Here is a 27973-nt window from a genome sequence, read left to right on the forward strand (position 1 = left end):
ACATGTAATGGTAAAAATATAGAATTGTAGATTGTATGATGTATCATTGAAAATTCTAGTGTATCCATGTATTTGCATGTTGGTATATATGTAGATGTTTTTATACACGTACATGTACATATGATATTTATGTAACTATGTTATTCTAAAACCTACTTAAATCTGAATTGTTTTTTTTCTATGCAAGGCCAGTGGTATTTTTTGCTATCTATGAGCTTAGAAATATGTACATTTGTAAATGAGCTAATTAGCTTTTAAATAACATAAACAAAAATACAGATCATGAGTAAAAAGTAGTTGTTGCGGGTAATTTAAAGCCCATGTATTAGAGAGATAATGATTGTGTTCTTGACAGAAACCAAAACTGGAAACTGGATTTTGCAAGAAATCTTACAGTATGAAACTTTCAGTGATTTTTCTACATGTGTCGCTGTGCTCATTATGGATTGCTTTTGAATAAACAATGTAACATGCAATATAGAAAATACCAAATTGTTAAAACTTGTGATATACATGTATTTTAAGCAACAACTCAAATTTGCCTGCATTTCCCATCTCCCATCTTATGGATAATGTAATCGGTCATGGTGGACACAATGAGATCATTGTAGATTATAAATTCTCTTCAGAGGAAAGAATTTTAAAAATTTGGTGCTAACAATAATAATAATGCAAGTAGCCTAGTAAGTTATGCATGCTGATTTATTAAGTGTAGCTATATTACTATCTGTATGTATGATACATGTAGCTCAGTATATACTGTGCCTTCTACTGAAGAGGCACTGGTTAAAATTCTTCTACTTAATAAATGCTATACAGTGTAGAAAATGTGGATCTTCCTATCATGTATAAAAACAAAATCTTAGTAATAATCTTTAATTTGTTTTCGATGTGTAGTGATAGAGATTAGCATAGCAAACAGTGAGGTATATTAAATGTATGTTAAATTTAGTTTAATATAGAAACTTTGAAAGAGCTTTAAGGGAAAGGATATCAAAAGAAGGAATGATGTTCTGCATATATGTAAAGGAAACAGAATGTAAAGATTGTTTAGGACCCCAAGGCTCTAGCCATCACTTTGGAACTTGGAAGTACCCTGTACATAGAAGTTTAGAAGAAGCAATTCAAAATTATTTTGTCCATAGTATTGTTTTACTACATGTATTTCGGTTCTTTATTGTTCACGTTGTGATGCCCATGTTGAAATGATGTCGGTGAAACATGATAGCTCGAAATTTATTTTCCACTGAGAAACAGTTTGATGCATACCAGAAATACTCGCCTATGAGTTTAGTACAGTACGTATATCTCAAATTGAACACTGATCTTCCTTTGATTTCACATTTTTCCACGGAGAAGTCCCGTAAGAGAGACAATGTTCATTCCTGGGCTGGTGGCACACAACATATTCTATAAAAGCCAAAGAGTTTAGTCAGTATTTCATTCAGACCCCAAACAATAGTTTCATTCAAACCTTTCACCAGTCTAGTTCTCTGAATTCTCTGCTTTCATCTAGATTAGTGAGTTATCAATGTTGGATTTCCCTTTAAAAATTGTTAAGAAGCAGAACTACCTGTAAGAATGGTTCCTTCCTGTCTCAAATGAATTATTTCCAGATGTTACAATCAGTAAGCTGTGAGAAAAAAAGAAATGAAAGTAAGGAAATAGCTGTATCCAAAAAGAAAGAATCTTTTCAGACTTGGAGACCAAGGAAGTACGAGTGACTGACCCTGTTCTCCCAATATACCAATGTTATTCTTGTATGAATTAAGTGCAATGGTATCGGTCGAAGTATGAATGAATAAAGACATATGCTATTAAAACAACATATACCTTTCACTTGTTTGTGTATAATTTCTTGTTGAAAGTGTAGTTTAAGAAGCCAATCTGTTCCTTCAATAACTCTTCAATGCATGTTGTACAGAATACAAATACCCATACCAGTAATGAACTCGAGTTGTACAAACATAAATGTTATTTTATTGATTTCTTTATTGATAAAAAATCAAATGTTTGTCATCTACTGGCATACATTAATGCAGGTAGATAGGTAGATATGAATTAGGACACGATTTTCATTGATAAAATGTTCAAAAATTGCATTCTTTTATTTGGCTGAAGGTGGTTTAATATTCTCCTGATTTTTCAATGTTATAATCACATAAAATGATTTTTTTTCCTATCAATTAAAAACCATTCATAGTAGTACATACATGTAATTCACCACTCCCCAGAGTACTACTGCAGGGGATGTTATGGAAGAACTAGATTATTCCTTACAATACCACAGATACCTTTTTATCAATCTTTTATACAAACTAGCAGATCTGGTCTTTCTACCTAAAATACATACCGGGAAGCCGAAATTGTGATAGTTAATTCCATGGAACATTCTTTTAAGATCCAATACATTAGGTACTTCACATCACTTTTTACTTGCCATTATTAAAAAGCACTTAAAAATGTGTTCCACATGTATTTAGACCAAACTATTAAAACCAGCCTTAATACCCAAGGTAAAATGACTGGTGATATTAGTATACTAAAGACAAAACAACGGTTAAAAAAACTTGGTTGTTCAAAGATACGTTCAAAGGGTAACCAGAGATACATACAAGTACATGTGTAAGACCTCCTATCAAAAAAGAGAAGGGGAACTAAAAAGTTAAGAACAAGAAATGATGGTACCGGTACTCTATTGCAGAAGCATTCCTTGAGATTGATAATTGTCCAATGAGATTTAAGAGGTAAACATTAATATTGTGAGTTGTATACATCAGAATTTAAACAAATGTATTAAAATTCCAGTTTAAAAAAATGACAAAAAAAATAAGATCTATGAGTATTTTATTATATTATCATTACACTAGTATAGGCAGTGATGTTGAGTTTTTCATGACATTTTGGACAATAAAAGATTTGGCTTAAATATAGAATGGATCAGCATTGTTAACCAAGCATATTTACCCAAATCTACCAATCGTGCTCCAAAATACAACTACAAAGAGAAACATATAACAAATCGTTAGGATTTTCAAAGAACAAAGAAAAATATTACAAGAAGGAAGCTTGTAACTTTAAGAAACATAATACGCACTTGATACGGGGAAGGAAGAAAACAAAAAATGATTGTATACAATAAAGGGGAATGGAATTCAAGAAATCAGCTACAAGGAAATTGGATAGTAATAGGATATGAAGGAAACTTATACTTATGAATTATCTTAAATATACAAATTACATTTTTTCCCACAGATATCAATAGATCTTGGCAGTCAAACGACATGAAAAAAAGAAAGGTAAATACTGATTAAGTTTCTCTTTTGTAAACTATACAGTGGTGCAGTGCACATAGAATCAATACTACACATGATTGTCTTTGACTTGAAGAGTATTATGAGGTAACTGTAGTACAAACTGCAGCATTACAAAAGTATGCTTAATTATCTCATTCTCAAATAACAATAATAATAATAATATATATGAAATTTATATGGCGCCGAATCCACTTGAAATCAAATGCTCAAGGCGCCCTTTTGAAACAAGAAAGAAAAAAAAAATGAGAGAGATCACATAAAAGCATTTGCATTATAAAAAGAATATAAGAAAGAACATACAAAAATGACAGAACAATTGATTACATGCCAAATCAAACAGATATGTTTCAAGACTCTTTTACACACTTCAGCTGATCTGCTACTACGAATCTCTCAAAGATGAGCATTCCACAGCTAGTTAGTATTGAGCAGTGGAAGAACAAGAAATCTAGAGCTTTGCGAGTGTAAAGATCTGGATGGAATGTAATGATTTATCAAAGTAATATTCTACTGTGGAGCTGAGCCATGGACACAATGAAAGAAATGCAAAAGAACTTGGAAAATAAACTTTGGAAATAATATATTTCCATATATTTAGATTTGCATAGTCTAATACGATTCTGTGAGTGCCCTATTCTAATGAGAGCATGTACAGATGCATCAGATAGTCTATTCACCGATGACTTTTAAGTTTATTGTGTATTTGAACTTGCAATAACTCCTCGCAGAAGTAATATTTGATGCTCACATTCTGAACATAGAATGACACATATTGGTCCACTATAACATGGCTTCTCTATTTTGAGAAAAAATAATTCTATCCAAAGAACATACAAGAAGTGCTATGACAAGAATATAAAACTGATGTAAAATATAAAGTGAGCAAGTAAACTGCTCACATATCACATTCTTGCAAAAATAAAATTCTTATGGTTGGTGTGTTTTTTTTTTGTTCAACACAGAAATGAATATTTTCAGAAAAGAACTTCAAGTAATACTGCATATCATCTCGACATTGTAATTAATAATAATTGTTCATTTGCTGCTTCCTCTACATTATAAGTAAGGCAGGCCTGGTTGGATCGAAATTAAAAAAAAAATCAACACACTTCACTTATCATTGATAGAAATAGTCCTATTTTTGATTGCTACTATTTCAGCAGAATCAACTTGCGCGTTGCTTCTTCTCTTGTTTCCTTCTGGCAGGCTCGGTCAAGACTAAAGGCTCTTGGATGACCGTTGCAGGCCATTTGTTGCCAAGCAGCTCAACTTCAACCTTTGACCCAATCTCCTGGAGGTCCATGGGGAGGTATGCGTATGCGATGGGTTGATTCAGGTGATAGCTGAAACATCCTGAGGTAGTGTTACCAACAACCTAGGAAAGAAAGGAGAGGGGAACAAGCATATCAAAGATTATATTGGAGGGATTCCATAATTAACACTATTTCTATCAGTCAGGGAAGGTGGACAAAATAGTTTTCAAATGGGATCTGAAAGAGAAAGCAAAAGAAATTCATAAGGAGGATGAGATAGATATCTATGTAAATATGTAGAAAGATATATAGATATATTGGGTGGTATTCCGGTAGCGCGTACTAAGTTAGCGCGTACTAAGTTAGTCCACACTTTTATGGAGTGCCAGTTGCCAACTCATTTATCCTGTACAGATTATTTTAAACCTTCAATGAAAAGTGTCCAAAAAATTAATTTTGCAATGAAATGGGAAGAAAAAGATAATATGAGTATGAACTGAATTTCAACAAAGTCTTTGGTAGATTATCTTTGTCATGAATATTGAAGGAGGAAGATGAAACCTAGCATTCCATAGAAGTGTGAACTAAAATTCTTGTTTAGTCTGGACTTAGTCCCGGCTTAACTTATGAGAATACCACCCATAGAAATTAATGAAATATAAAGAGTGACAAATAGAAGGGGGAAAAAAGAGTTATAAAAAAGAGAAATAGGGAAACATATTTCTTTTACCCAAGATTGGATCAAAAGGAGAGGGTAATATTATGTCTACACAAAAAAAGAGACCTACAAAGATTGAAATACAGAGAGAAATGTTAGAAAAAGCTATATGTAGATGCAGAGTTGTGCATAATAACCCTTTTGCGACAATCAATCCACATTTTGTGGATTTGCTCAATACCTTTTGATTCAGAGCCTTACAAATCCGTCACATGCAAGAGTAGAAAGGACAAAAATTGTGCACACACACTTTTGTTTCTTAACTATACTACGTTTGATGCAAGTAATTAAAGAAAAGAAAATAAAATTTACAATCCTTAACTTGGCAACATGTTGACAGTTTCAAAGTCATTATTTCACAATCAAAATATGCATCCGTAGCTTGTAAACAAAATAAGACCCCATTGTATTTTCAGCTGCATACACCGCAGTATGTTCGGCGTTTCAAGAGAGAAAAAATGCCGTCCATACTACCTGATCATTCTGGGGATTTTTCAATTTGAAAGTGTGTTTTCTTTGATTGTTAACCCCTATCCTGTGTATTTACAAACAAAAGAATTTAGTTATCAGAATCGGCTTCATATCCGTTTTACGAATGGTGTAAAATGCCATCAAATTTATACACACTAAACTCATTATAATTTGAGAAATAAAAGCATTGCAATTATGTTCATTCTTTATGGGATGTCGTCTGCTTATAGGCAGGATTGGTTCATATTGCGTCAATAAAACAACATTATTTTCTGGCAAATCTCTTGTATATCCTAGATGCTATAGAGGTGGTTTTATTTGTATTTGTATAAATCACCCGATATGTAGTTGACCTAAAACTTGTACGATGGCCATCTGTCAGCTTACCAATTTCCAGTGATACGTTATTTGTCATATTTGTGATTTTCTTTGAACGGGCAATATTGATGAATAATACAACTAATTTATAAAAAAAAAAAAGAGGATAAAGAGCTCCCATAAAGATAGGAAAACAGAAAATGTTTAATATGAGAGAAAGTTTTGCATACCTTGCCATCTACCCAGATTGTTTCATTCCCCTCTGGATCCACATCTTCAGCATCGACCTTGAGGAGAGTGACCTTCCTCTTCAAACCATCATCCTTGATCTTCTGCACCGCATCCTTACCAATGAATGCAGCTGGCTTCTTGAGTTTGATGAATGGAGATAGACCAGCCTCTAGAGGATTGTTGTCTGTTAACATCTGTTGAGAAATATAAAAGCATTTCATTGTCAGGGTTTGTCAAGCACACAAGCAATAAAAAATGAATCTTCAGGCAAACTTTCGTTGTTTACAAGCCATCGATCATGAAATTGGCGAATAGAAAATCCTCGCATGTCCGTAAATATTGGACGTCGGCAATTGTTGATTAAAACCAAATTATATCTTTGACTATGGCAGCATGAAAAACAGAGACTGGTTTGGTTACAATCATGTGAAGATTCAAAATTTTCTCCAAGAGAAACACTCCCTATTTTGAAAGACTTCTATCCAAACCAGATGACCTAGCAGCCAAAGCAGCCTACAGAAAGGCTTGAAGGATTATAGTACCATTCCTATCAGGGAAACCGTCCTAAATAGTAAATAAGGGGAACATGTGTGTGTAACAGATCAGTTGGTACAGCATGCATGTGCAAGGTATGCGTGATGCGTAAAGACATTTCTCACCTCTGATCCCCATCCACGGAATCCCTTTTCAATTCTGAGTACATTCATCGTATAGAGACCAAAGTCACATACACCATGCGGCTCACCAGCCTTCAGCAACGCTTCATATAGTTTAGCTGAATCGGATCGGGCATGATACAACTCCCAGCCAAGCTCACCTGTTAAGAGTCAAAGAATCATAGCTGTTTTTAGGGAAAAAATACAATCCTACTTTGTACAATTAATTCAAGCATCATTATAATCCCTAAACAAATACTTGGTTAGAAATTGACAAAATGAATACTGTATTCACATATGAATTTGCAGGGGTGTAACTAGACCATATTTGTTATTTCTTTTCTTCTCATCATTATACATATTATTTTATCCGTTCATTTTTATTCTTTTTATGATTAGGGGTGGGGGGGGGGGTAACAAATAAATTTGCAGATAGATTAGCTGAAAATTATACAATAAGCGACACTCAAGGCCTTTGTACTTTCAGACAAGGCAATGATAATTCACAAACTGCTGAAAGAAATTTTTAAATGACAACAGTGCTTTACATACATGCAACATAATCTGTCCAAATCAGTGACGAAACATAAATTAATATGACAGCAAATTGGTTTACTACCTATCAGTTAGAACTTACCTGAGTATGTAATCCTAATGGCGTAACACTTGACACCTCCTAGCACTATATCCTTAGCTCTCATGAACTTGAAACCTTCTTCGCTAACATCAGAGTCTGTCAGAGCGGCCATGATGTCTCGGGATTGGGGTCCAGCCAGACCTAGGACACCCTGCTCCTCTGTGACGTTAGAGCATTTCACATCCAGTTTCATCTCGAAAGCCTTCTGCTCAATCCACCTGTACAGACAAACAATTACTTGAATTAAATATGACTTCTTATGGTACCATTGCCAAGATTAAAGGTTCTCCATAAGACCCACTTTAATACATAATTCATTTGATTGGTCATCGATATTCATATACATGTAGAGAGAAATAAGCACATAAACTTTACGATTCCATTTTCAGCTCAACAGCTCAACTTCATGTAGAGAAATCCCATTTACTCTACAACCAGTGTGCAAACAACATTCGTAACCAACATTTTTGAAGATATTTTTATTTCCAAGCTTGTAAGTTTGTATGATTACAATATTGTCGATCATTTGGAATTGTAATTCATGTAAAATAATGTTAACTTTTATCCGAGTGTTCGATTGAAGTTAATTGACAAATAAGTGTTCAGTTTTAAAAGCATTGTTTTTATGTTTATGCAAAATTTGAATGGTTCCATTGTTTCGATGAGCCTTGCTGATAGCCACAAATACACTGAAAAGCATTTCTGTAGTACGAAGAAATACCGTTAAGTGTCCAGTAATAGGTTATCACTGTATGTTACAATTGTTCTGACATTAGCCAGCTTTATCCTGACTTAAACATTTTTCTACCCTGTAATTTGTTGAATGGAATATAATACACACCATGAGCACTCCTTTAAAACTAGAAGAAATTATGTGACCTTATTAATGACCTTTGACCTACCTGAGATCGTGTATCTCAGAGCCTGCTCCTGTTATACAGAAGTACTCATTGTCTGCTGTCTTGGTGATTGTAAGCTCTGCATACACTTTGCCCTTGGGTGTCAGCATATGCCCTACACTACATCCTCCAATCTGAAAAAAAATAAAATAAAAAGAAGGGGTGAACATTTTAGAACATAAATTACAGAATACGACTATTCAGACACTTCTGTTCATAAAGCCCGTCATGATCACATATTACATGTATCTTTAAATCCCCCAAACTGCCATAATGAAAGTATGAAATTAATGAAAATGCAAATCATAAAATGCCACAACATTCGGGAAACCCTGATAATCTAATGTGACATCTCTTTATTTCTAAAAGGACAATTAGAAAAACAGATCACTGAAGGTCTGATAAAAAGCAGACAAAGGGCAAACAAGTTATATATCTCTGATAAGGGAAATCTCTTTTTTTGCAATTGGTGAAAACCCTGAAAATTTCCTTTTAAAGAAGGCCTGTCATCATCAGTTCAAATTTGCCAAATAACCTGCTATTTTCAGACTAGGAATTGCGACTTCACCAGACCGATACGCTCATCACAAACTAGCTTAGACGGGCGCAAATTAGCCCGCTATTTCCCAAATATTGTGGAAACAAGACCCAAGATTTCTCATGATATTTTCTCGACCAAATATCCTGCTAATTCCAACTGTGGGCTGATGATGACGCAAATTAACTTGTTAATTTCTGATCAGGATAGTTAAAATAGCGGGTTATTTGGCAAACATGAGCGGATAAAGACAGGCCTACTGTCTCTTCCACTTACAGCAGCGGGAAGCTTGTTAGCCAGGAGGACATCCATCAATTGAGTTGCATCAGGTCCCTTGACAACAAACTTAGCGAATGGGGTTAGATCAATGATACCAGCTTTGTTCATCACTGTCTCGTATTCTCTCCCTACGGGTCCATGCCAGTTGGTCCTGTGGAAACTAGGCTTGTACCCAGCCTCATCTCCTTCTAGAGCAAACCAATGAGGCTGCTCCCATCCTGCAACAAAACAAAGTAGGACACTATATCATCTAACATTCATACTATTAAAGGGATCCAGTATCGTTGTCTCAGATTCTGAAACAAAATCCTGGATTTAGCTCATGCTGCATTCATAATTATAAACCTTTAGGTCAGTCAGGAACCCCATGACTTTTACAAGCTGCTCGCCTGTCTGATTATCAAGATATTTATGATTGAAAATCGAAACTAAATTTTGCGTTTGCCTAACGGTTTTCATAACACTACAGTTTATTGGGACAACGAGTATGGTAAAACCGGTCACTCAAAGATTTTTACTTTTTTGAGGCACTTCTTGATCATTTTGAAGCGCACTTTTTTAGGGCTTCAATATTACACCATATCACAGACACTGATAACACGTAGGGCCGTGCATCTCAGATTTTACACTGTTAAACGATGCATTTAAAGACTGGCCGAGACTTACCTGAATGAAAGCCATAATCTGCACCTCTATCCTTCATCTGCTGATAGGCACCCGACACTCTCTTGGTTGGTCTACCACCAAAGCGCTCCTCATGAGGCCAGCCTATGGCATTATTGAAGCCGTACGACTCGCTGATCTTAACCTTTTGGTAGTCATAGTCGCACCAATCACCATAGCGATCAGCGTCCATCTCAATGAGGTCATAGGGGGGTTCCCCATCCATGATCCAATCCTTCAGATACTCTCCGATGCCAGCGGAGTGAATGATGCCATAGCTAGGAGATTAAAGGAACGTGAGAAGAGACAAGCTTAAAGACCCTATCCGATGAAAATATAACTTGATATAAATGGAAAACTGAATGAATGTAGGATTTACCCTTTCATTATTGCACAAAAGCAAATTAACAAATTTTCAAAGCTTTGGATTTTGAGTTTACAGAGAGCTGATACTCCTCTGACAAAAATAAAAATAGCATATAACTGATATTATTGTAATCTATGGCTTACAAGCTTTCTGTTGATATATAATTCATCCATTTCATTTTCAGCTCGGATATGATCTTTAAAGACAGGTTCAAGGAATGAAACATGTTCAATATCAACCTTTCTAGGTTCAACTGGGTTTTCAGACATCTATCCACCCAGTAGTGAAATTAATAGATATTCACTTTTTTCTTTAATCGTTATATGGGTAATGGACAAATTTTCAAATAAAATGTACTGGCTCCTGTTTCAAAACAAAAAAAAGCTTTCCATTCTTAATCTACAGTGCAGCTTGAAGTAAGAAATGAGGATAAAAATCATCTACTGAAATAATATTTGTAATAGTGGTTTGTAAACTTTTTTGCACTGAAAAGGTTAGGCCTACATGAGCCTCTCATCGGACTGATCTCTTAGATGCATTTAAGTACATTAGGTCTGATGTGACAAACCTAAATAAGTTCTACTGAGCATTCATAAATCATTATAAGGATGAGAGAAATATAATATTGACAACAAAAGAGGGCAGATCAATAATTGATGGCCTTGCATTGAATCATTGTTACTCAAACAATTCAGACACACAAATATACAGCCAATTGGATGTGAAAATTGGCTAAAAGGGAATTGCATTGTTCCTATCTACTTAAAGAGTTCAAAGGTCCAAAGACCTAATCAAACATCTTTATAGCAGATGCAACAACAGACCGATAGTTATAAAAAGAGACTTGGATTCTTTGTTCCCATCTATACACTGAGCTAGGGTCCCAGGACCTAATCAAACATCATATTACACAATAGAGCAATATTTGAGAAACATCTTAACATGATCTATAGACCAATAGTTAAAAAACATCTTAAAGGGAACCCCACCCTACAGAATAAGTGTAGGTATGCTGAAATATAAGATTTATTCCCGCCTTCTGATCGATGTACAATAGTCCTCACAAAAATGTACAAGTTATTCTTGGAATAATGTACTGCTTGTCTCTTCAGATGGTGCACACTGTGAACTCGCCGCAAGCGGCTCGTGCACAGAAGCGGCACCTCTCTAAAGAAACCTCACTTGCACTGCATTTACCACTAACGCACGCTGGGCCATGCAATATTTGTATAACATGACATGGGTCACGGTGCAGCTATTTTCTTGATAATTTTACCAGGAAAATTGTTCATGTATCATGCACCAAGCTCTAGTTGCAAATACTTTTTTTTTTCTTTGGGTGAGGTTTCCTTTAACACAGCAGACCTATAGGCCGAAAAGACCTTACATTAATTGTTCAACACTGATGGTCCCAAGACATAATCAAACATTAACAGGACGCCACAATAGACCAATATTTAACCACACCTTGCACTGTTCCTAGCTTCTAGGAATCCTAAAATAATCCCCTTTTTATGACTGTCCCCCACCCCTAAAAAGGTCAAACTATCAGGTGTTTGTCTACTCTGATGAGACCCAAAAGTGCAAACAGACTATCTCGCATGTACATGCATGTAGGGGTCAAAGACTCTAATGGGGCGTTGCAAGAAAAGTTGTAATCAATTGCAAAGCGTAATAAGTCTTGCGATTAATTACAAATTTAAAATTGATCGCAACTCAACTTTCTTGCAATGCCCCACTAGTAAGAGAGAGAGAGAGAGAGAGAGAGAGGGGGGGGGGAATAAAAGCTAGATCTAGTTAACTTAATTTAATTGTTAAAACTGTAATCCCAACAAAATCCTAGGAAATTTAGAAGACTATAGTGCGATAGGGTGTTGCAAGAAGGTTGAGTTGCGATCAATTTCAAATTTGTAATTAATCGCAAGACTTACGCTTGATTTTGGGGATTTGCAATCAAGTACTTATCAACATCTTACCTGAAGCCACAAGCGGACCAGTAGTTATGCAGACCTCGTACTGGACCTACCATGGGCATTAGATCCGGGGTGTATGTTATAGGTCCACTCACCACACTCTGGATGTTACCCTCAGCAAGGCAGGGGAACCGAGCCATAGCGATCTCAAGATGATCCTGAATCCTATCCAGATCACTCTCAAACAACTCCTTACCAAAACCTGAAAGAATCAAAACCGTGATAATAAACAATGATATTGATGGTTCTATCCAGGTCACTCTCAAACAACTCCTTACCAAAACCTGAAAGAATTATGAAAACATTGATAATAAGCAATAGTAATCAAGATGATGATGATGACGATGATAATGGTTCTATCAAAATCACTCTCAAACAACTCCTTACCAAACCTGAAAGAATGAAAACAATGATAATAATCAGTAGTAATGATGATTAAGATGATAGTGGTGATGATGATGATGATGATGATGATGATGATGATGATCAATGGTGATGATAATCATGACGATGATGATGACGATGATGACGATGATGGTGATGATGGTGATGACGGTGATGACGTTGATGATGATAATGATAATGATGTCATCTAACGTCCCTTGGCAAGGCATTTATCTACATTTGCCACTCCATACCCAAGAGAGAAATGGGGACCTGGTAGGATGACAAAAACAATTGTGTTTAATACTTGCTATGTACATGCCCTCACGGTGACTATATTTATGTAGGTCTAAACATGTGAACAAACTTCAAGAACTTATTGTGCACAAGGGAGCAAGGTCACTTTCAAATGATCAAAAATTTATTATCACAATCGAAATTTCAAATCTGACACACTTAACAATGTAAACACTAAACAATGTCATAAATTGTCAGTAGCCAGGAGTGAAAATTTGTTTACGTGTTTCTAAATGAATATCTTTTTCTTTTAGCATTACTTTGATATTTAAGGTCAAACTTTTGGTGGCAACAAACTTTTCGGGAACTGCTAACATTTAATCTTGATCATGCTGTGACATGAAGCTTTTGTTTATCTCGACCTCTTACAATTAGAAAACAGTTTCTTGAGGTGATCCAACATTTGCTCGAGCGAAAAATGGCTCCTGGCTTCCTTCTTTCATCAGAGATGTATATGAGTAGGATTGCAATTGGGTTTTGGGATTAGTTTAGGATTCAGGATAATTGGGTACTGGTATTCGGACCAGGGTTGAAGAAGTTAGAAATCCAGTTGGGGTAGGAAATTGATGACCGTACAGGGCAATTATCACAGGGGCATGTGTTGTATGACTTCTTGCATGCAGATCGAAGTTTCTTGTTACACACGACTTAGTTTAAATCAACTTAAATGACCTGGCTAATAATCAACCATCCCACCCCCATGTTTTTTTGTTGTATATATATTTTTTTCCTCATAAAGAAATCATTATTTCCTACTTTTAATCATGCCTACTCTGTCTTTCCAAATATTCTTTTCCTCTGTCTTTTTATGGCAGATTAGCAGGGTTCAAATTTTCAAAAGAAATTTAATCTCTTTGATCTGACGAGTCACCTGAGAGACTATCCCCTACAGTCATATCCACTCATCACAAGACTACATTACAAAATGTAAAGTCAGCAATTATTCACTGAACCTTCTTATCAACTTGGCAAACAATTATATATATATAGTATTTGTCTTACTGCGAAGTCGCCTACAACAGCAAAATCACCTACATGTACAATAGCAGTTTATATTACAACTGCATGGCTCCCACTTACCAAACAAGATTAGCCGTTTGCACAAATATTTATTTAAGTTTCACTATAAATAGCACAAAATATGCATAGCAGATTATAGTAGGATGCAATTCAACATTTGAAATACACATCTATATGCTCCGCCACGTACATGTGCTCCTACCAAAAATAATGAAATGGGAACGGTGTACGCTTTCTTGCATGTACATATGTATAGACCGGTTTACTTACATATTAAAATTATATGCATACTTTTTCAACAAAGGCTGAAAGCTTGACTGGGGCTTGCCTGATATTTCAACACTGGATTCCAATTATTGTAATTTATTCATTGATAACAGGTTATTGGAATAACTTGCCACTAGGTTCCCAGGAAAGAAAAATCTATAAACTTGAATATGTTAGTAAACCGGTTTATTAAATTCAAGTATCAATTCTAAAATGTGATGATAAGAATTCCCTTTGGCATTGCATTGGTTGCAAAAGTTGTTTATTTTATTCAAAAAAGGTACTGCAGATATTCGATTTGTTGTTTAGCAAATCTACCAACATTTTGAATAATAGTTTTTATTCACTGCAGTTCTTGTCTTGTCAGTTCAATAAGATAAAACAATCAATTCTTAATCTTATGATAATATACACCTGTACCTGTTGCGTAACCTCATTGAATAGTACAAAAATAATCTCCCTTTTACTTGTTATTGTACCAAGTCCATATTGTGTCTAAAACCTATTGCAATATATAAATGTTTTCAATAGGTTCCTTCTGTACAATTTAAACAATAATGAACACTCTAGAAAGTTCATGACATTTTCCTATTGATATAACAGCTAGTCTGAGCATCTTAGATAAGAAATTCCTTTCCTGAACATCTTGCCATCCTGTCAACAAACAGTACTTTATTTGTAACATGTCTATTAAAGTTAAAGTGAACTAACTGCAGACATCATATTTGTATTACCGGTAATCCTTTCATGGAAGTAATCTCTCTTCCCATTACGTAAGATGTTAAGCCTTAACTTGGAATGTCAACCCATATGATAACCTAGCTCAGTAATCCTACAAACTGATTAAACAAAAATTAGATAAAATACTGTTAGCTAAAACAAAAAATTGGCATGTGTTTATGTGTTTATCGTGTTTATCGGAAACCGATGAACACGTCCCACTGGAAACTGGAGCCCTGCAAGGGAGGAACAGGAAAAGGAAGGAGAATTATGGAATCTACATCTACAAAGTCCTCAAGCAGGTTCATCCAGATACCGGCATCTCCAGTCGGGCCATGGTCATCATGAACAGCTTCGTCAACGACATCTTTGAGCGAATTGCCGGCGAATCTTCCCGCCTCGCTCAGTACAACTATAGGTTGTACACTTTTCATGTAAGATGGAGAAACCCTCATGTAGTTTTAGACTTTCATAAATGTTGGGTCTACAGAGGTAACTTGGAACACTTTCAATAGAGCACAAAATATACATGTAAACATCTCCCTTCATAAAAACAGTCCGAAATTCCCAGGCACCAAGAATGGCATGAACAATTAGGGTTGGTGCCATTTAGATATCAACATGAACCTCCTGTTGCTATGGCATCACGACTCTCATCAAGGTAAAAGTTGTGATGAGTGAGAAATCAAACGAACCGCACCTGTGGAGCCGTCCAATGGATTAGTCTAGCATAGATCGGTCTAGCATTTAGTTAGTAGGCAAGGAGTCTAAGAAGCAAACCGGTCCAGAAGACCACATCACAATGTGGTCTTCTGGATCAAGGTATGTACGCTTCCTGGCATGCATGCTGCCTTCACACTCACCGTTAGACGGCTCTAACGTAGAACGGGCAAGGAAATGAGTGAGAATGGGGTCTTTGAAGATGTACAACATCCATCCATTTGAGATAAGGTGGCATTTATTTTTAAAATGTTGTAAGGACTTCCTTAGCTAAATTGAAATGTAACTCTGATGAAAGGGATAGTGAAGAAACAAAATTTAATCTCAATTGAATAGAGGAAACTCCAACTTACAGTATTTTCATACTCTTTACTGTTCTACATGTCATGTAGCCCAATTAGGGCTATTTTGGTCTTAATACGTTTAAATGCCTGATGAGGAATCAACAAGTCCCCTATCATTACAAAAAAAAACATTCAAAAACTACACAAACTTTACCAAGATTAAACTAGATATTTCTACTCATGCTGTGTCATACATATAAATACTCTCCAGCTCCTACATTGTAGCTAACAGAACTGTGTTTTACTGTGTCTGGGATTACTACACCAGAACCTGAACTACTTGATTTTACAAAGCAACATGTCATAAGCATTGTTAGTTACATTAAGAAGACCTTGCTCAGGACAATATAGCTATCCTATCCCAATTACCATGGTAACCATTTAAGGGTCTTGTTAATACAGAATACTGGAAAACACTTCGGGATAGGAATCTTATCAAGTTTAGCATCTCAGTGCAGAGTTTTAATGGTAAACCAAGGAAACCGGATTATTCTGGTTTCAGAGCTCATTAAGCATACAAACTAGTGCAAACTAAACTATGGATAGATTAAAGTCAATGCACTGTAGGGTTTTTATCTGTTTGCAATTAGGTAAAAGAAAGAAGATTAAGAATGCCCGTGCAAGGACATGACAAACTGTATCTCATCTGTATAAATTGACGTAATGCAATACAAACCTACCCGAGCTTATATGGTATGATAAGTAACTGACCTGGATGTCACTTATAGTGCATAATGTTTGTACATGGTAAACGTCAATAAGCTGTGAAAGAAGTGCAAGGTTCAATGATGTCAAAACTGCTGACGTTTTCAATATTTCTAAAAAACAAGTGGGTCTATATGCACATGATATGCATGGCTATACATGTACATGTAGGTCATGTTCTGTAACCCAAAATAAGTATTCTTTAGTTGAGGAATTATAAAGGCATCCATTGGAAAATGAAACGCTCAATTTTGGAAAACAAATTGCACATATATTGGAGCTTTCTTGCTGATTTGAAACATTTAATGTAATTTACAATGTATGCACTCAAGATTAAATTCATGTTTTAGTAATACTCATGCAGTTTCAATATAATAGAGATACTTTACTACAGCATATGTTCCACATCAATATCAAGGAATCTACGGTATATGGAACTTTAAAAAAAGAAGATTAAAGGAAAATGAAACCCAACAAACTTTAGCTGACAGCCTTATCAAAAATTGTGAGCCAGTTAAAAAATCTAGAAATTACTCCTATTTGAGTACTAAGCCAGGAATTTCAAAACAATTACTTATGAGATACCCACTGACCTGTATTTTAGTACAATGAAGGACACTTGCTTGTAAAATGCAGGACAAATTTAGTTAAATAATAAATTGTTTTGTACTAATCGTAGTGCATTGAAATGAATGGATGTTCTCTAATAAAGTATGGTAACAAAATATTTGGTTTTGTAAAGATGTTTCCAACAGTAGGCCATTTTCTTAATGTAATCAAATTTTGAATGCACACATCTTTGTGTAGTACCTGGATACAGATTTAATTTACCTGTCTCAAATAATTGTATTTAACTAGTCAGAATGTGAATGGCATACATTCCGTATTGCTAGGTATGGCAAGCAATGATGGTTGCCATACCTAGCAACTTCTAATATATGCCATTTGCATTCTGATCATTGAAATACAATATTTGCAAAAGTTAAATAAAATCATTTTATATCATGGTGCTATACACAAGTCTATGAAAGTCTATCATGATACTACATGTACACCCAAGTCTGTGAAAGTGATTTAAAAGACCGATTTGGAAATATAAAATTGAGGCGATTTCAATCGCAATTTAAATCATGGTGATATGAATCATGCCAACCCTTGTTCATGCCATTCATGGTGCCTGGGAATCTGGACTGTTTTTTATGAAGGTACTGTAGATGTTTGAAAGGAGATGGAAATGACAACTGATGTAGATGTGATTCCAGAGACAAAGTACATTTGAAAAAACTGATGATTTGCAAAATATGGAAAAATTTCAAAACAAATTTGAATGACCTCATAAAAAAACCACTTTGTCATAGCGCATTTATAAGACATATTGCCATTATATGGTAACCATTTAGACTTCGGAGCCTATCAGTTTAATAAAAGTTGTCAATTCTATATTTGTTTGGCTCAGCAAATATTGACATAAATTTATCATGACTGTGATGATTGTATGCACATGTAGTTACAGGTAGCCTATAAAATAGCTACATGTAGGCGTACACTTCAATTTTCACTTGTAACAAATGTTGAATCTATAATGAACAGAATACCAAGATTGGAAACATGTCCAAGTGAATTAGCAAGAAATCTTGCTAATTGAAAGCATATTATTCAAGTGTTGCTCTATACATGCAGGTCCATCCACCATAGTTAGTAAGTTTGTAAGTAAGGATACAGACAAAATAGATGGTTACATCTACCATATGGAAATGGTATATGAATGTATAAAGACTAGTTTTACATTTGTTCATATCACCAAAACCTGAGAAAAGGGGTAGAGGTGTTGTGGTCCAGTGGTCAAGTCCCCGGACTGTGAACCACAAGGTATGGGGTTCGAATCCCTGTCGCAGCACTGATGTCTTTTGGCAAGACATTAATCTAAAATTGCCACACTCCACCCAGGTGAGGTAAAGGGGTACCTGGTAGGAATTGATTCCTTGAAATGCTTGAGCTCTGTAACTGCAGCTGTGCTAAAGACAGGGTAATAATAATGGAGCACCTCAAAACCATCTTAACTCTAAAGTTTGTGGGCATCCAATCGGAATGCATGAAGTAGAATTAACACATATTTCAATTGGATATTCACAAACTTAGACAGAAATTGATTGTATGACAATTTCAAATCACTGAATTGTTTTGATAAATTGAGCCAGTTTAAAAATTGTGATTAAATCGCGCCAACCCTGTGCAGAATACAAAGCAAAATATAAATACCATAAGTACATAAAACAAACAATACATACACAACACTATTACAAACACAAACATCTAGAACTATGCATGTACATGAGTAAAGACTTAAATAGTGGAGTGAGATTGTAAAGTGATTTCCAAGCATAATATTGCATCCTCATACCTAGAATCACTTAACAATCATACTCCACTATTTAAGTCTTTACTCAGAGTCACAAATACGTGTGGGTAGGACACCAAAAATGTCACAAAGTGGGGCCCTAATTTATGGAATCACCCACATATAAAATCAAAAAATCACACATGAAACGATAAACAAACAATTTACCTGGAGGCACTCCATTTTCTGCCCACTCGTTTTGGAGCTTCATCTTGTGCTGTTTCTCGTAGGGTCCACACAGGAGCCCGTCCCGCTCCATACGGAGGTAGTAGGATCCCTCCAGGTCTCTCATTACTGGGAACTCAGTCTTGAGAGCTTTGACCTCTGGGATGGTAGAGGTCACCATGTATTGATGGTGAGCCGAGATCATGGGGATATCCCTACCGATCATCTGGAACACCTCCTTGGCCCAGAAGCCTAAAAAAGAAAGGTGAAAGACGAGGTAGAATATAAGATGATACCAGTGCCTTTATAGTTTTACTCTTACTTGAGAGATTTTCATTTAATTGATGGCTTTCTTTAACCCCTTTCATTGCCTATCATTAAGGTAGCTTAGCTAAGTGCAGTGGCACAAATATGTGTACATGACAGAAAATGCACAATAGAGTACCGAAGCTGTGACATCATATATGAACTCAGTGATATTTTGCTCTGGTTCGTAATGTTATGAACCAGAGCAAAATAACACTGAGTTCCTATAGGAAATCTATTTATTCAGATGGTCATATCTCAGCCAATACTTAACATATTCAATTGGTTTTCGACATTTGGACATCATTTTTTAGGCTCTTTCAGAAAATGAAGAAAAAATTGAGAAATTCTAAAAATAGATTTTGATGACGTCACACTTAACCACTCTATAGTGATGTTTTTTAATCAAAAGTTCTTTTTTTGACATATATCTGAATGATAGTTTAGCTAACATTAAGCTTCATGGAAAAGAGCAGAGAAAAGATCCTAACAATATGGTTCTACATATACCTCTGTGTGATAAAGGTATGATTTTCAACGATTATGCCTGTGGCGTTACGACTTCCCAACATGTCTTTTCGTGCGACAATGCTTTTCTAAGCTACCAATTTGATTCATATAGAAACCACCAGACTCCTGTACTTGACCCTACTTTTCATTTAGAAATGCAACAAATCTGTAGAGAACTGCTAAAATAAGTCCTTGTAAAAATTTGAGTAAATTTATGGAGCATACACAATAAGTAATCTTCAAAATTGTAACAGTCTACACAAAATATTACCATTCCAATATTCAAATTAACGATGACTGAAGAACAAGTTCCACTGTCCGTAATTGTACATTCATGACAAGATGGTATGAAATCTAAGACGAAGCAATATCAGTATTGAGGGTATATATACCTGTGGCATTGACGACTCTCTGAGCATGGATCGTTCCTTCGTTGGTAACGACATCCCACGTGCCATCATTACGTTGCTTCATACCAATCACAGGTGCAGGCATGTAGATGTCAGCTCCGTACTTACGAGCTCCTATAGCCAAGGCTTGGGTCAAGGAGTACGGGTCAATGTGACCGTCCCCTGTTGTGTGGATACCACCGAGAACCTGAACAGAGAGAAGGAAGATGTCAGATGTTGACAGTCACATTGACTTTAGTGACAGAATGAATGCAGGATCTTCTTTGCAATGGTTGTTACATTCAAGTCCATCATTTATAATGGACATCAAATACAATGTATGCATTCAAAGAGTATGAATACCGAAGTAAACCAGAACGTCAATGACGTAGCGACGTAGCGCTCATCCGCATCTCGCAACAACAAATAGCGTAAATTTTATGTGGTACACTTTTGAACTGGTCAAAAAATAAAAATTTGATGCCCTGGAAGGGACATAATTTCATTTAGCTGTACAAGATTAAATAGAAACTAAAGGAAATGGAATGAAAATTGGTTGAAAAATATATAGTTTTATGACAAGCGGTGCTCAAATTATATCAACGGAGCAAAATCTCAAAATTCTGTGTAGAATTTTTGTAAAGCAAATTTAGCTCTACCAGATAAAGCAAACCAAATCAAAATCGGTCAAGAAATGAGGGAGAAGAAGCAATTTTTGTTTTTTCTGGGATTAAATTTGCATAAATTACCATAATTAATTAATGGAGAAAAATTTCAAAATTCTGTGTAGAGGTATAGTGTACCAAAAATAGCTCTATGATATAAAGAAATTTAAACCAAAATAGGTCGAAATATGAAGGAGAAGAAGCATTTTTTGTGATTTTTTATTTATTTTTGGTATAAATTTTCATAAAGTATCATAAATAATCAATGGAGCAAAATCTCAAAATTCTGTGTAGAAGTTTAGTGTTCCAAATTTAGCTCTACCAGATAAGGCAAACCAAATCAAAATCGGTCAAGAAATGAGGGAGAAGAAGCAATTTTTGTTATTTTTGGAATAAATTTGCATAAATTACCATAATTAATTAATCGAGAACAATTTCAAAATTCTATATAGAAGTTTAGTTTACCAAAGTTAGCTCTACAATATAAAGCAAACCAAATCAAAATCGGTCGAAATATGAAGGAGAAGAAGCATTTTTTGTGATTTTTAAATTATTTTTTGAATTAATTTGCATAAATTACCATAATTAATCAATGGAGCAAAATCTCAATATTCTGTGTAGAAGTTTAGTATTCCAAATTTAGCTCTACCAGATAAGGCAAACCAAATCAAAATCGGTCAAGAAATGAGGGAGAAGAAGCAATTTTTGTTATTTTTGGAATAATTTGCATAAATTACCATAATTAATTAATGGAGAACAATTTCAAAATTCTGTGAAGAAGTTTAGTGTACCAAAGTAAGTTCTACCAGATAAAGCAAACCGAAATCGGTCGACAAATGAAGGAGTAGAAGCATTTTTTGTGATTTCAAATAAATTTGCATAAATTAGCATAGATAATGAATTTCACGATTCTGTGTAGAAGTTTAATGTACCAAAGTTAGCGCTACAATATAAAGCAAACCAAATCAAAATCGGTCGAAATATGAAGGAGAAGAAGCATTTTTTGTGATTTTTAAATTATTTTTGGAATTAATTTGCATAAATTACCATAATTAATCAATAGAGCAAAATCTCAAAATTCTGTGTAGAAGTTTAATATTCCAAATTTAGCTCTACCAGATAAGGCAAACCAAATCAAAATCGGTCAAGAAATGAGGGAAAAGAAGCAATTTTTGTTATTTCGATTAAATTTGCATAAATTAGCATAGATAATGAATTTCACGATTCTGTGTAGAAGTTTTAAATACCTAGCCCTATCATATGAAGCAATCAGAATCGAAATCGGTTGAAAAATAATGAAGAAGAAGCATTTTGAAAACTGTGGACGGACGGACAGTACGACGGACGGACGCCACGCCATGGCATAAGCTCATCGGGCCCTTCGGGCCAGATGAGCTAAAAATAGCTAGACTGGAATTTCTCACTGTTAATTATATCTGACGTACGATCAAGTACATACATGTATATGAAGGGAAACCCACTGAAATACAAACTCTATTTCAGAGACAAATATCACCACAAGTTCTTATTTCCATCAACGTTAAAGATGGGACACATTAATTAGCATGAAGGTAATACTCATTTGATGCTGACGATGCACATTATCAAGTACTTACACCACCTTCAATGATTATTGAGTACATCGGTAATTATTCACAAAAATTGAATGAAAATTCCAATTATATAAACATTTCCTTCTTGGAGAAGACACACATCGTCAAGTACTTACACCATCCAAGTTAATGATTGGGCACAACTCTTGAACCTCTTCTGGAGTAAGAAGTTTCTGATAAGCTTTGTTCCATCCTTGTCTAGCCATTTGGTATTTAGCCTCATCCATTCTTGTTGGGGTCGACAGCAACCTAATACTTCCTGGTTTGTGGAATCCAACAGCCTGCCAGAAGAATTGAGAAAATAAAGTTTAAAATGTTGGATTAAATAGCTCACAATAGGAAATCAATCTGATAATGTGTACTTCACGTCCGCACACATAGCTTTAATTTGTATGCAATATTATAACTTCAAATTCCCGAGTCCTTACCATTTTTCTCCTTCCCTCAATCTTTATCCATCCAGCATCATTATGGGTTTGTGATGAAACATGAAAGTTTTTGTATCCTCTCTTTTTCTTGTTCCCCCACCCCTCCTTTCCCTTTTCTCTCCTTCTCTCTCTCTCTCTCTCCTTCTTCCTCTTTCTCTCCTTTCTCTTTCTTTCTCTCTTTCTCTTTCTCTTTCTTTTTCTCTTTCTTTCTCTCTATCACTTACTCTCTCTCTCTCTCTCTCTCTCTTCCTACTCTCTGTCTGTCTTTATCTTGTTTTCTTAACATTTCTTATTCATGTCTATATTAATAATTGGATGAAATCTTAGACTGACCTGTCCAGTCTCCTCTTCTAACTGGTCAAACATCTTGAGACTCCTGTAATGGACATTCTTCACATTGATACCAGGATGGAAATACGTCGTCAAACCAGCCTGAAAAAAGGGGGAATAAATCAATAATAGAATCACAAAAGAAATATTTATTTCAAAGAAATAATATTTATTAAAAAAAAGAAATTTAAATATATGATGAAAAACAAATGGCTTTAAATGATATGATTGAAAGAAAGTAGGGACTATTCTCATAGTAAATGGTCATTTGTGATCCTACACCACAAAACCTACCAAGATTACTAGACAAGAGTTTAAAGTGTGCCAATCACCTGTACAAAATCATTTCTGTATACGTAGAATGTATAGAATTAACCTTAAGAAATCTTCACCTTGCTTTTCTATAGGTAAATGGTTAAGGAGTAAAAAGAAAATAAAGGAAAACATAAAACCCTGTGTAAAGGATGTGCACTGCACTGAAGTTGGACTTGGGTTCCATGCGGGCCCTATTCTATGTGAGTGCATACATGTATGTGTGGCATTAATTACATGGTCTACTCAACAAGACATTTCACAGCTCACTGCAAGTGTATTTAAACTGCAACATTTCTTTGTAGAATAAATATTTGAAGCTAGTCATACAAATATCTACTGTTGGCATCCATCTTTACTTACAGCATGCCATGTTGAACCAGCAGTAAGCTCACTCTTTTCTAGGAGCACGACATCCTTCATACCAGCCTTGGCCAGGTTGTACGCTGTCCCTACGCCAACGGCCCCGCCCCCGATGATGACTGTCTCTGCTTTGTCCTTCCATCTTTTCTTGATATCACCTGATGTTTCTCTGCAGGTAGAGAGGGAGAGAGGGAGAGAGAGAGAGAGAGAGAGGGAGAGAGAGAGAGAAAGAGAGAGAAAGAGAGAGAGAGAAAGAGAGAGAGAGAGAGAAAGAGAGAGAGAGAGAGAGAGAGAGAGAGAGAGATTATAAAGTCGGACGTCTATATTAATAAGAGAAAAAATCTATAGGGAGGGCATTCATTATCAATTAAGCAAATCACAATAACAAAGAATATAAGGGACACACATAATACAACATTAATAATATTCAGATTATAAAAAAGTATAATATCACCCCTAGTTCAACCAGGGTAGCCTCATCAGTATTGATACTGAGGGCCCATCAATCATAATACTTACCATAGCAAGGCGCTCAAGCATTCATTTTAATGAAAACATACACTGTAGTCTGTAGTCTTGTAGAGTGAAGACTCTTTTCACTTGTTTGTTCATGCGCATGTGCGCAACTTTCATGAAACTGCATTATAAAAACACTGTGATTATTAACACAGTTTATTGATGAATTTGAATTACAAATAATTGCCCCTAAAATATGCCCTAAAAAGCCTTTAACTTTTATAAATACAAACTCAACGTTAGAATAATGAAGACTATAACTCCATGGGTATGCATGGCACCTACAAATAAAATATGTTTAACCATAAACCCAGCATTTAAATACAAACATGGCAATTTAATATCAAAATGCAACTTTTTCTTGAACTGACTTCAACAAAATCATGACATTGTTATGGCATCTTTTTTTTTTTTTTTTTTTTATTTTTGGTAGAGATCTAAACTAAAGTGACAGCTACAAGTACAAGCAAAACTGACAGAAATAACTTGACATTTATAAAGTTCTGCATAGCCTAGATCTATATCTACTCTTTGAAGTTTGATACTGATAATGTGATATCTAGAATCTAGTCGATTAGATTTAAATCTACCATGCCCATGGACCTGGCCTACTTACGGTTCTTTGGTGTTCCATGTTCCCCTGCTACACGAGATACATCGAGCCAGTGAAGTATTGGCGGAGAAACCTCGCGGAGTTTGGTTCAATTTACCGAGCTGCAACAGTCGGGAAGCCATTTTTCTTTTCGGTTTAACTGATTTATTTTTGATAAACGGTGTGCCCTATAACCCAATCACCATACGCCCTATCACAAAGTCTGCATGTTGTTGTTGTTTTTCGTACGTAAAAGAGAATTAAGAGATCATAGGTCGACTATTGGTACACTGTTTGATGTAGGTCTATGTAGATCTACTAGTACTACATGCAAGCGTGCACCATGAACATTGTATAGGCCTAGCGCTTACAAGAGATGTATATGGTGGCTTTGACTTGCATGCTTGGACCATGGACCCTAGGGTCCATCTAGTCTGCAGGCACATACCCTAATTTGACACTTTAAACAAAAATCATTGTGCCTTGAGAGAAGTCTAGCCCAGCTACCTACTGGCTGTGTCAATATAGCCTGTGTCAGGAGCAGCTACAGTACTTGGCCTATGGTAGTCTTATAGTGCAGACTCACTTTTACGACTGACCAGGGTTTGTGCTTGCAGACTAGGGTCCATCCTTGGACATTGAGGCCCCGCCCATTTGTTTTGAAGATAGTCTCACTTTATGAGACCGAAGTTTGCACTATTAGACGGTCGTGGTACCATGGTTTATTTTGTTTTTCTTTCTTTCTTTCTGTCTGCAAATTTATTTCACCCAACTGAAATGAAAAATCTCTTGAAAGTCATAAGTAGATATACATGCACATTTGTTTTAATAATAATTTTAAAGTCCACTCCAAATGTTATTAAAGATAAACTTGAGTTCTGGTAATGCGATTGCATTGTGAAAGAAAGGGTGTGGAATGGATCAGAAAAGTTGATCATATAGCATGTAAGTAATGGTGTGTAATGCAAGGTTCTGGAGTCATCAAAATCATCATAAATTTGGCAGATTCTTGGTAAATTTACAATCACTTACACAGAAAGATGTATATGGGACAACACATGGTGTCGGGGCTAGTACTACCCTGATTTCCTTATCTTTCTATGCTCATTACTCAGCCAGTATGATTTTCTTCCAAAATTGTTTGGCACATGACATTTATTTGTACTGATCTTGAACATTCAGTATAAGTTTCGTTAGATTCTGTGAGAATTCGTTTTCTTTTTGTTTACCAGAACTCAAGTTTATCTTTAAGTTAAACCGAAAATGGAAATTATAGCCCAATTGATCGTGAGCCCGGCACTGCCACTGAGCATCGCCAGATCGACGTTGCTCTGTTGTTATTACTATTATTATCATCATCAATTCATCATCATCATTATTATTACTATCAAATCATCATTATCATCACTGTTTACCTTTTGATCGATAAGGTAAAGTTTTGTACTAATTGTATAATATTATATCCATTTATATCGCGCACACCATATTTTGACCAATACGCCAGTGAGCAGATAAAGGTCATTGCAGATCAAATACTGGATACGTGCTCATGAAAGTTATGTAATCATTATTCATTTATGCACAAGCAGTGCACTCCATGATACACAGGTGTAAATATTCTTTGAAAAGGGGAAACATATGATTTTTTGTAGCACCTCTATCCAAGAAGTTATCGCTGTAGGAGTGATTATTTCAAAATGAACAAAATTGGACCTCTTCGTGTTTTGAAGATCTGTGGATATTCGGGGTCATTTTGGGACATGGAAAGGAAAGGACGAATATATGCGTTACTTTATAGGTCCTAATTATTTTTGTGGATATGCGTGAAAATTGTGTAAGAGAGGTGGAAATATTATTATGCTTGAACAAATAATTGTATCTTCTCAGAACTTTAATTTATATAAAGCGTTACTCTTTAAGGTTCTAAGAATTATTTAATAGTAGCTCTCAAGACATGATTTCATGAAAAGACGTAATTTTTTCCAACTTTTTGGGCAACATAACGGTGGAAGGTCGCCTACGATGGAAAGAAGATGAGAACGACATCTCGCAAAGGATTTTTAGAACAGTGTTTTTCAACCTTTTTTCTGTCACGAAACCCTTTTAAGAAATACAAAAAATCGCTTTGGACCACCCGAATCTAAACGTAATCTCAGAAGGTTCGTTTTGCGTCGCTCTGCATCAAGTGCCATACGGTGCGAGGTACATCTGTTGGTAAAAAAGAAATGTTTGATATGGTATGATTTTATGTTGTGATCAACGTATTGGGGCCCCGGCCCCCCCCCCCACTCAGTGTTATTTAGGGTACGCATAATGCTTGTTCCCTCTTTTTGAAAGCACCCCCTATCTGAGGACTGCCAACATTTCCGAACCCCACTTTCGCGGGCTTTTCGCGGGCCTTTCCTGCCTTGGAGACCCCCCTAAATAATGAAAAATGCTCAATGTACCCCCCACCCCTAAATTCGGAATAATTTCTCAGGAGTCCAAAGAGATGAGAGAAAAAAAGAAAAAACACCCCCTTTTTAAAGAAATCTCCGGGTGAAAAGTTAATACACCCCTTTTTTTTTTACAATTCTCGGGCCGGACTTTGTCGCACGAAAAATACCCCT

The 27973-nt window shown here is 35.6% G+C and overlaps 1 protein-coding gene across 1 annotated transcript; it reads right to left on the minus strand.

Moving 5' to 3' along the window:
* Positions 1 to 1952: 1952 nt before the first annotated feature.
* LOC587447 (dimethylglycine dehydrogenase, mitochondrial) lies at positions 1953 to 25674 on the minus strand. The gene is made up of 14 exons (XM_787175.5): positions 25389 to 25674; positions 24257 to 24425; positions 23585 to 23683; positions 22940 to 23104; positions 20549 to 20753; positions 19344 to 19592; positions 12324 to 12522; positions 9984 to 10258; positions 9315 to 9535; positions 8504 to 8634; positions 7602 to 7819; positions 6968 to 7125; positions 6308 to 6502; positions 1953 to 4692 (listed from the first exon to the last, which is right to left on the minus strand). The coding sequence occupies exons 1-14, from the start codon at positions 25505 to 25507 to the stop codon at positions 4483 to 4485; spliced, it is 2613 nt and encodes an 870-aa protein (XP_792268.3). The 5' UTR covers positions 25508 to 25674; the 3' UTR covers positions 1953 to 4482.
* Positions 25675 to 27973: the final 2299 nt, after the last annotated feature.

This window comes from Strongylocentrotus purpuratus, unplaced genomic scaffold (assembly GCF_000002235.5).
Source record: "Strongylocentrotus purpuratus isolate Spur 01 unplaced genomic scaffold, Spur_5.0 spur5_scaffold_9, whole genome shotgun sequence".
NCBI classification, from domain to species: domain Eukaryota; kingdom Metazoa; phylum Echinodermata; class Echinoidea; order Camarodonta; family Strongylocentrotidae; genus Strongylocentrotus; species Strongylocentrotus purpuratus.

Excerpts from the sequence above, each read along its gene's own strand:
- LOC587447 (XM_787175.5), bottom strand. The coding sequence starts at position 25,507 with ATGGCTTCCCGACTGTTGCAGCTCGGTAAATTGAACCAAACTCCGCGA. Across the intron at positions 24,426-25,388 it reads ACATGGAACACCAAAGAACC|AGAAACATCAGGTGATATCA; the intron begins GTAAGTAGGCCA and ends CTCTACCTGCAG. Across the intron at positions 7,126-7,601 it reads CATTAGGATTACATACTCAG|GTGAGCTTGGCTGGGAGTTG; the intron begins GTAAGTTCTAAC and ends GACTCTTAACAG.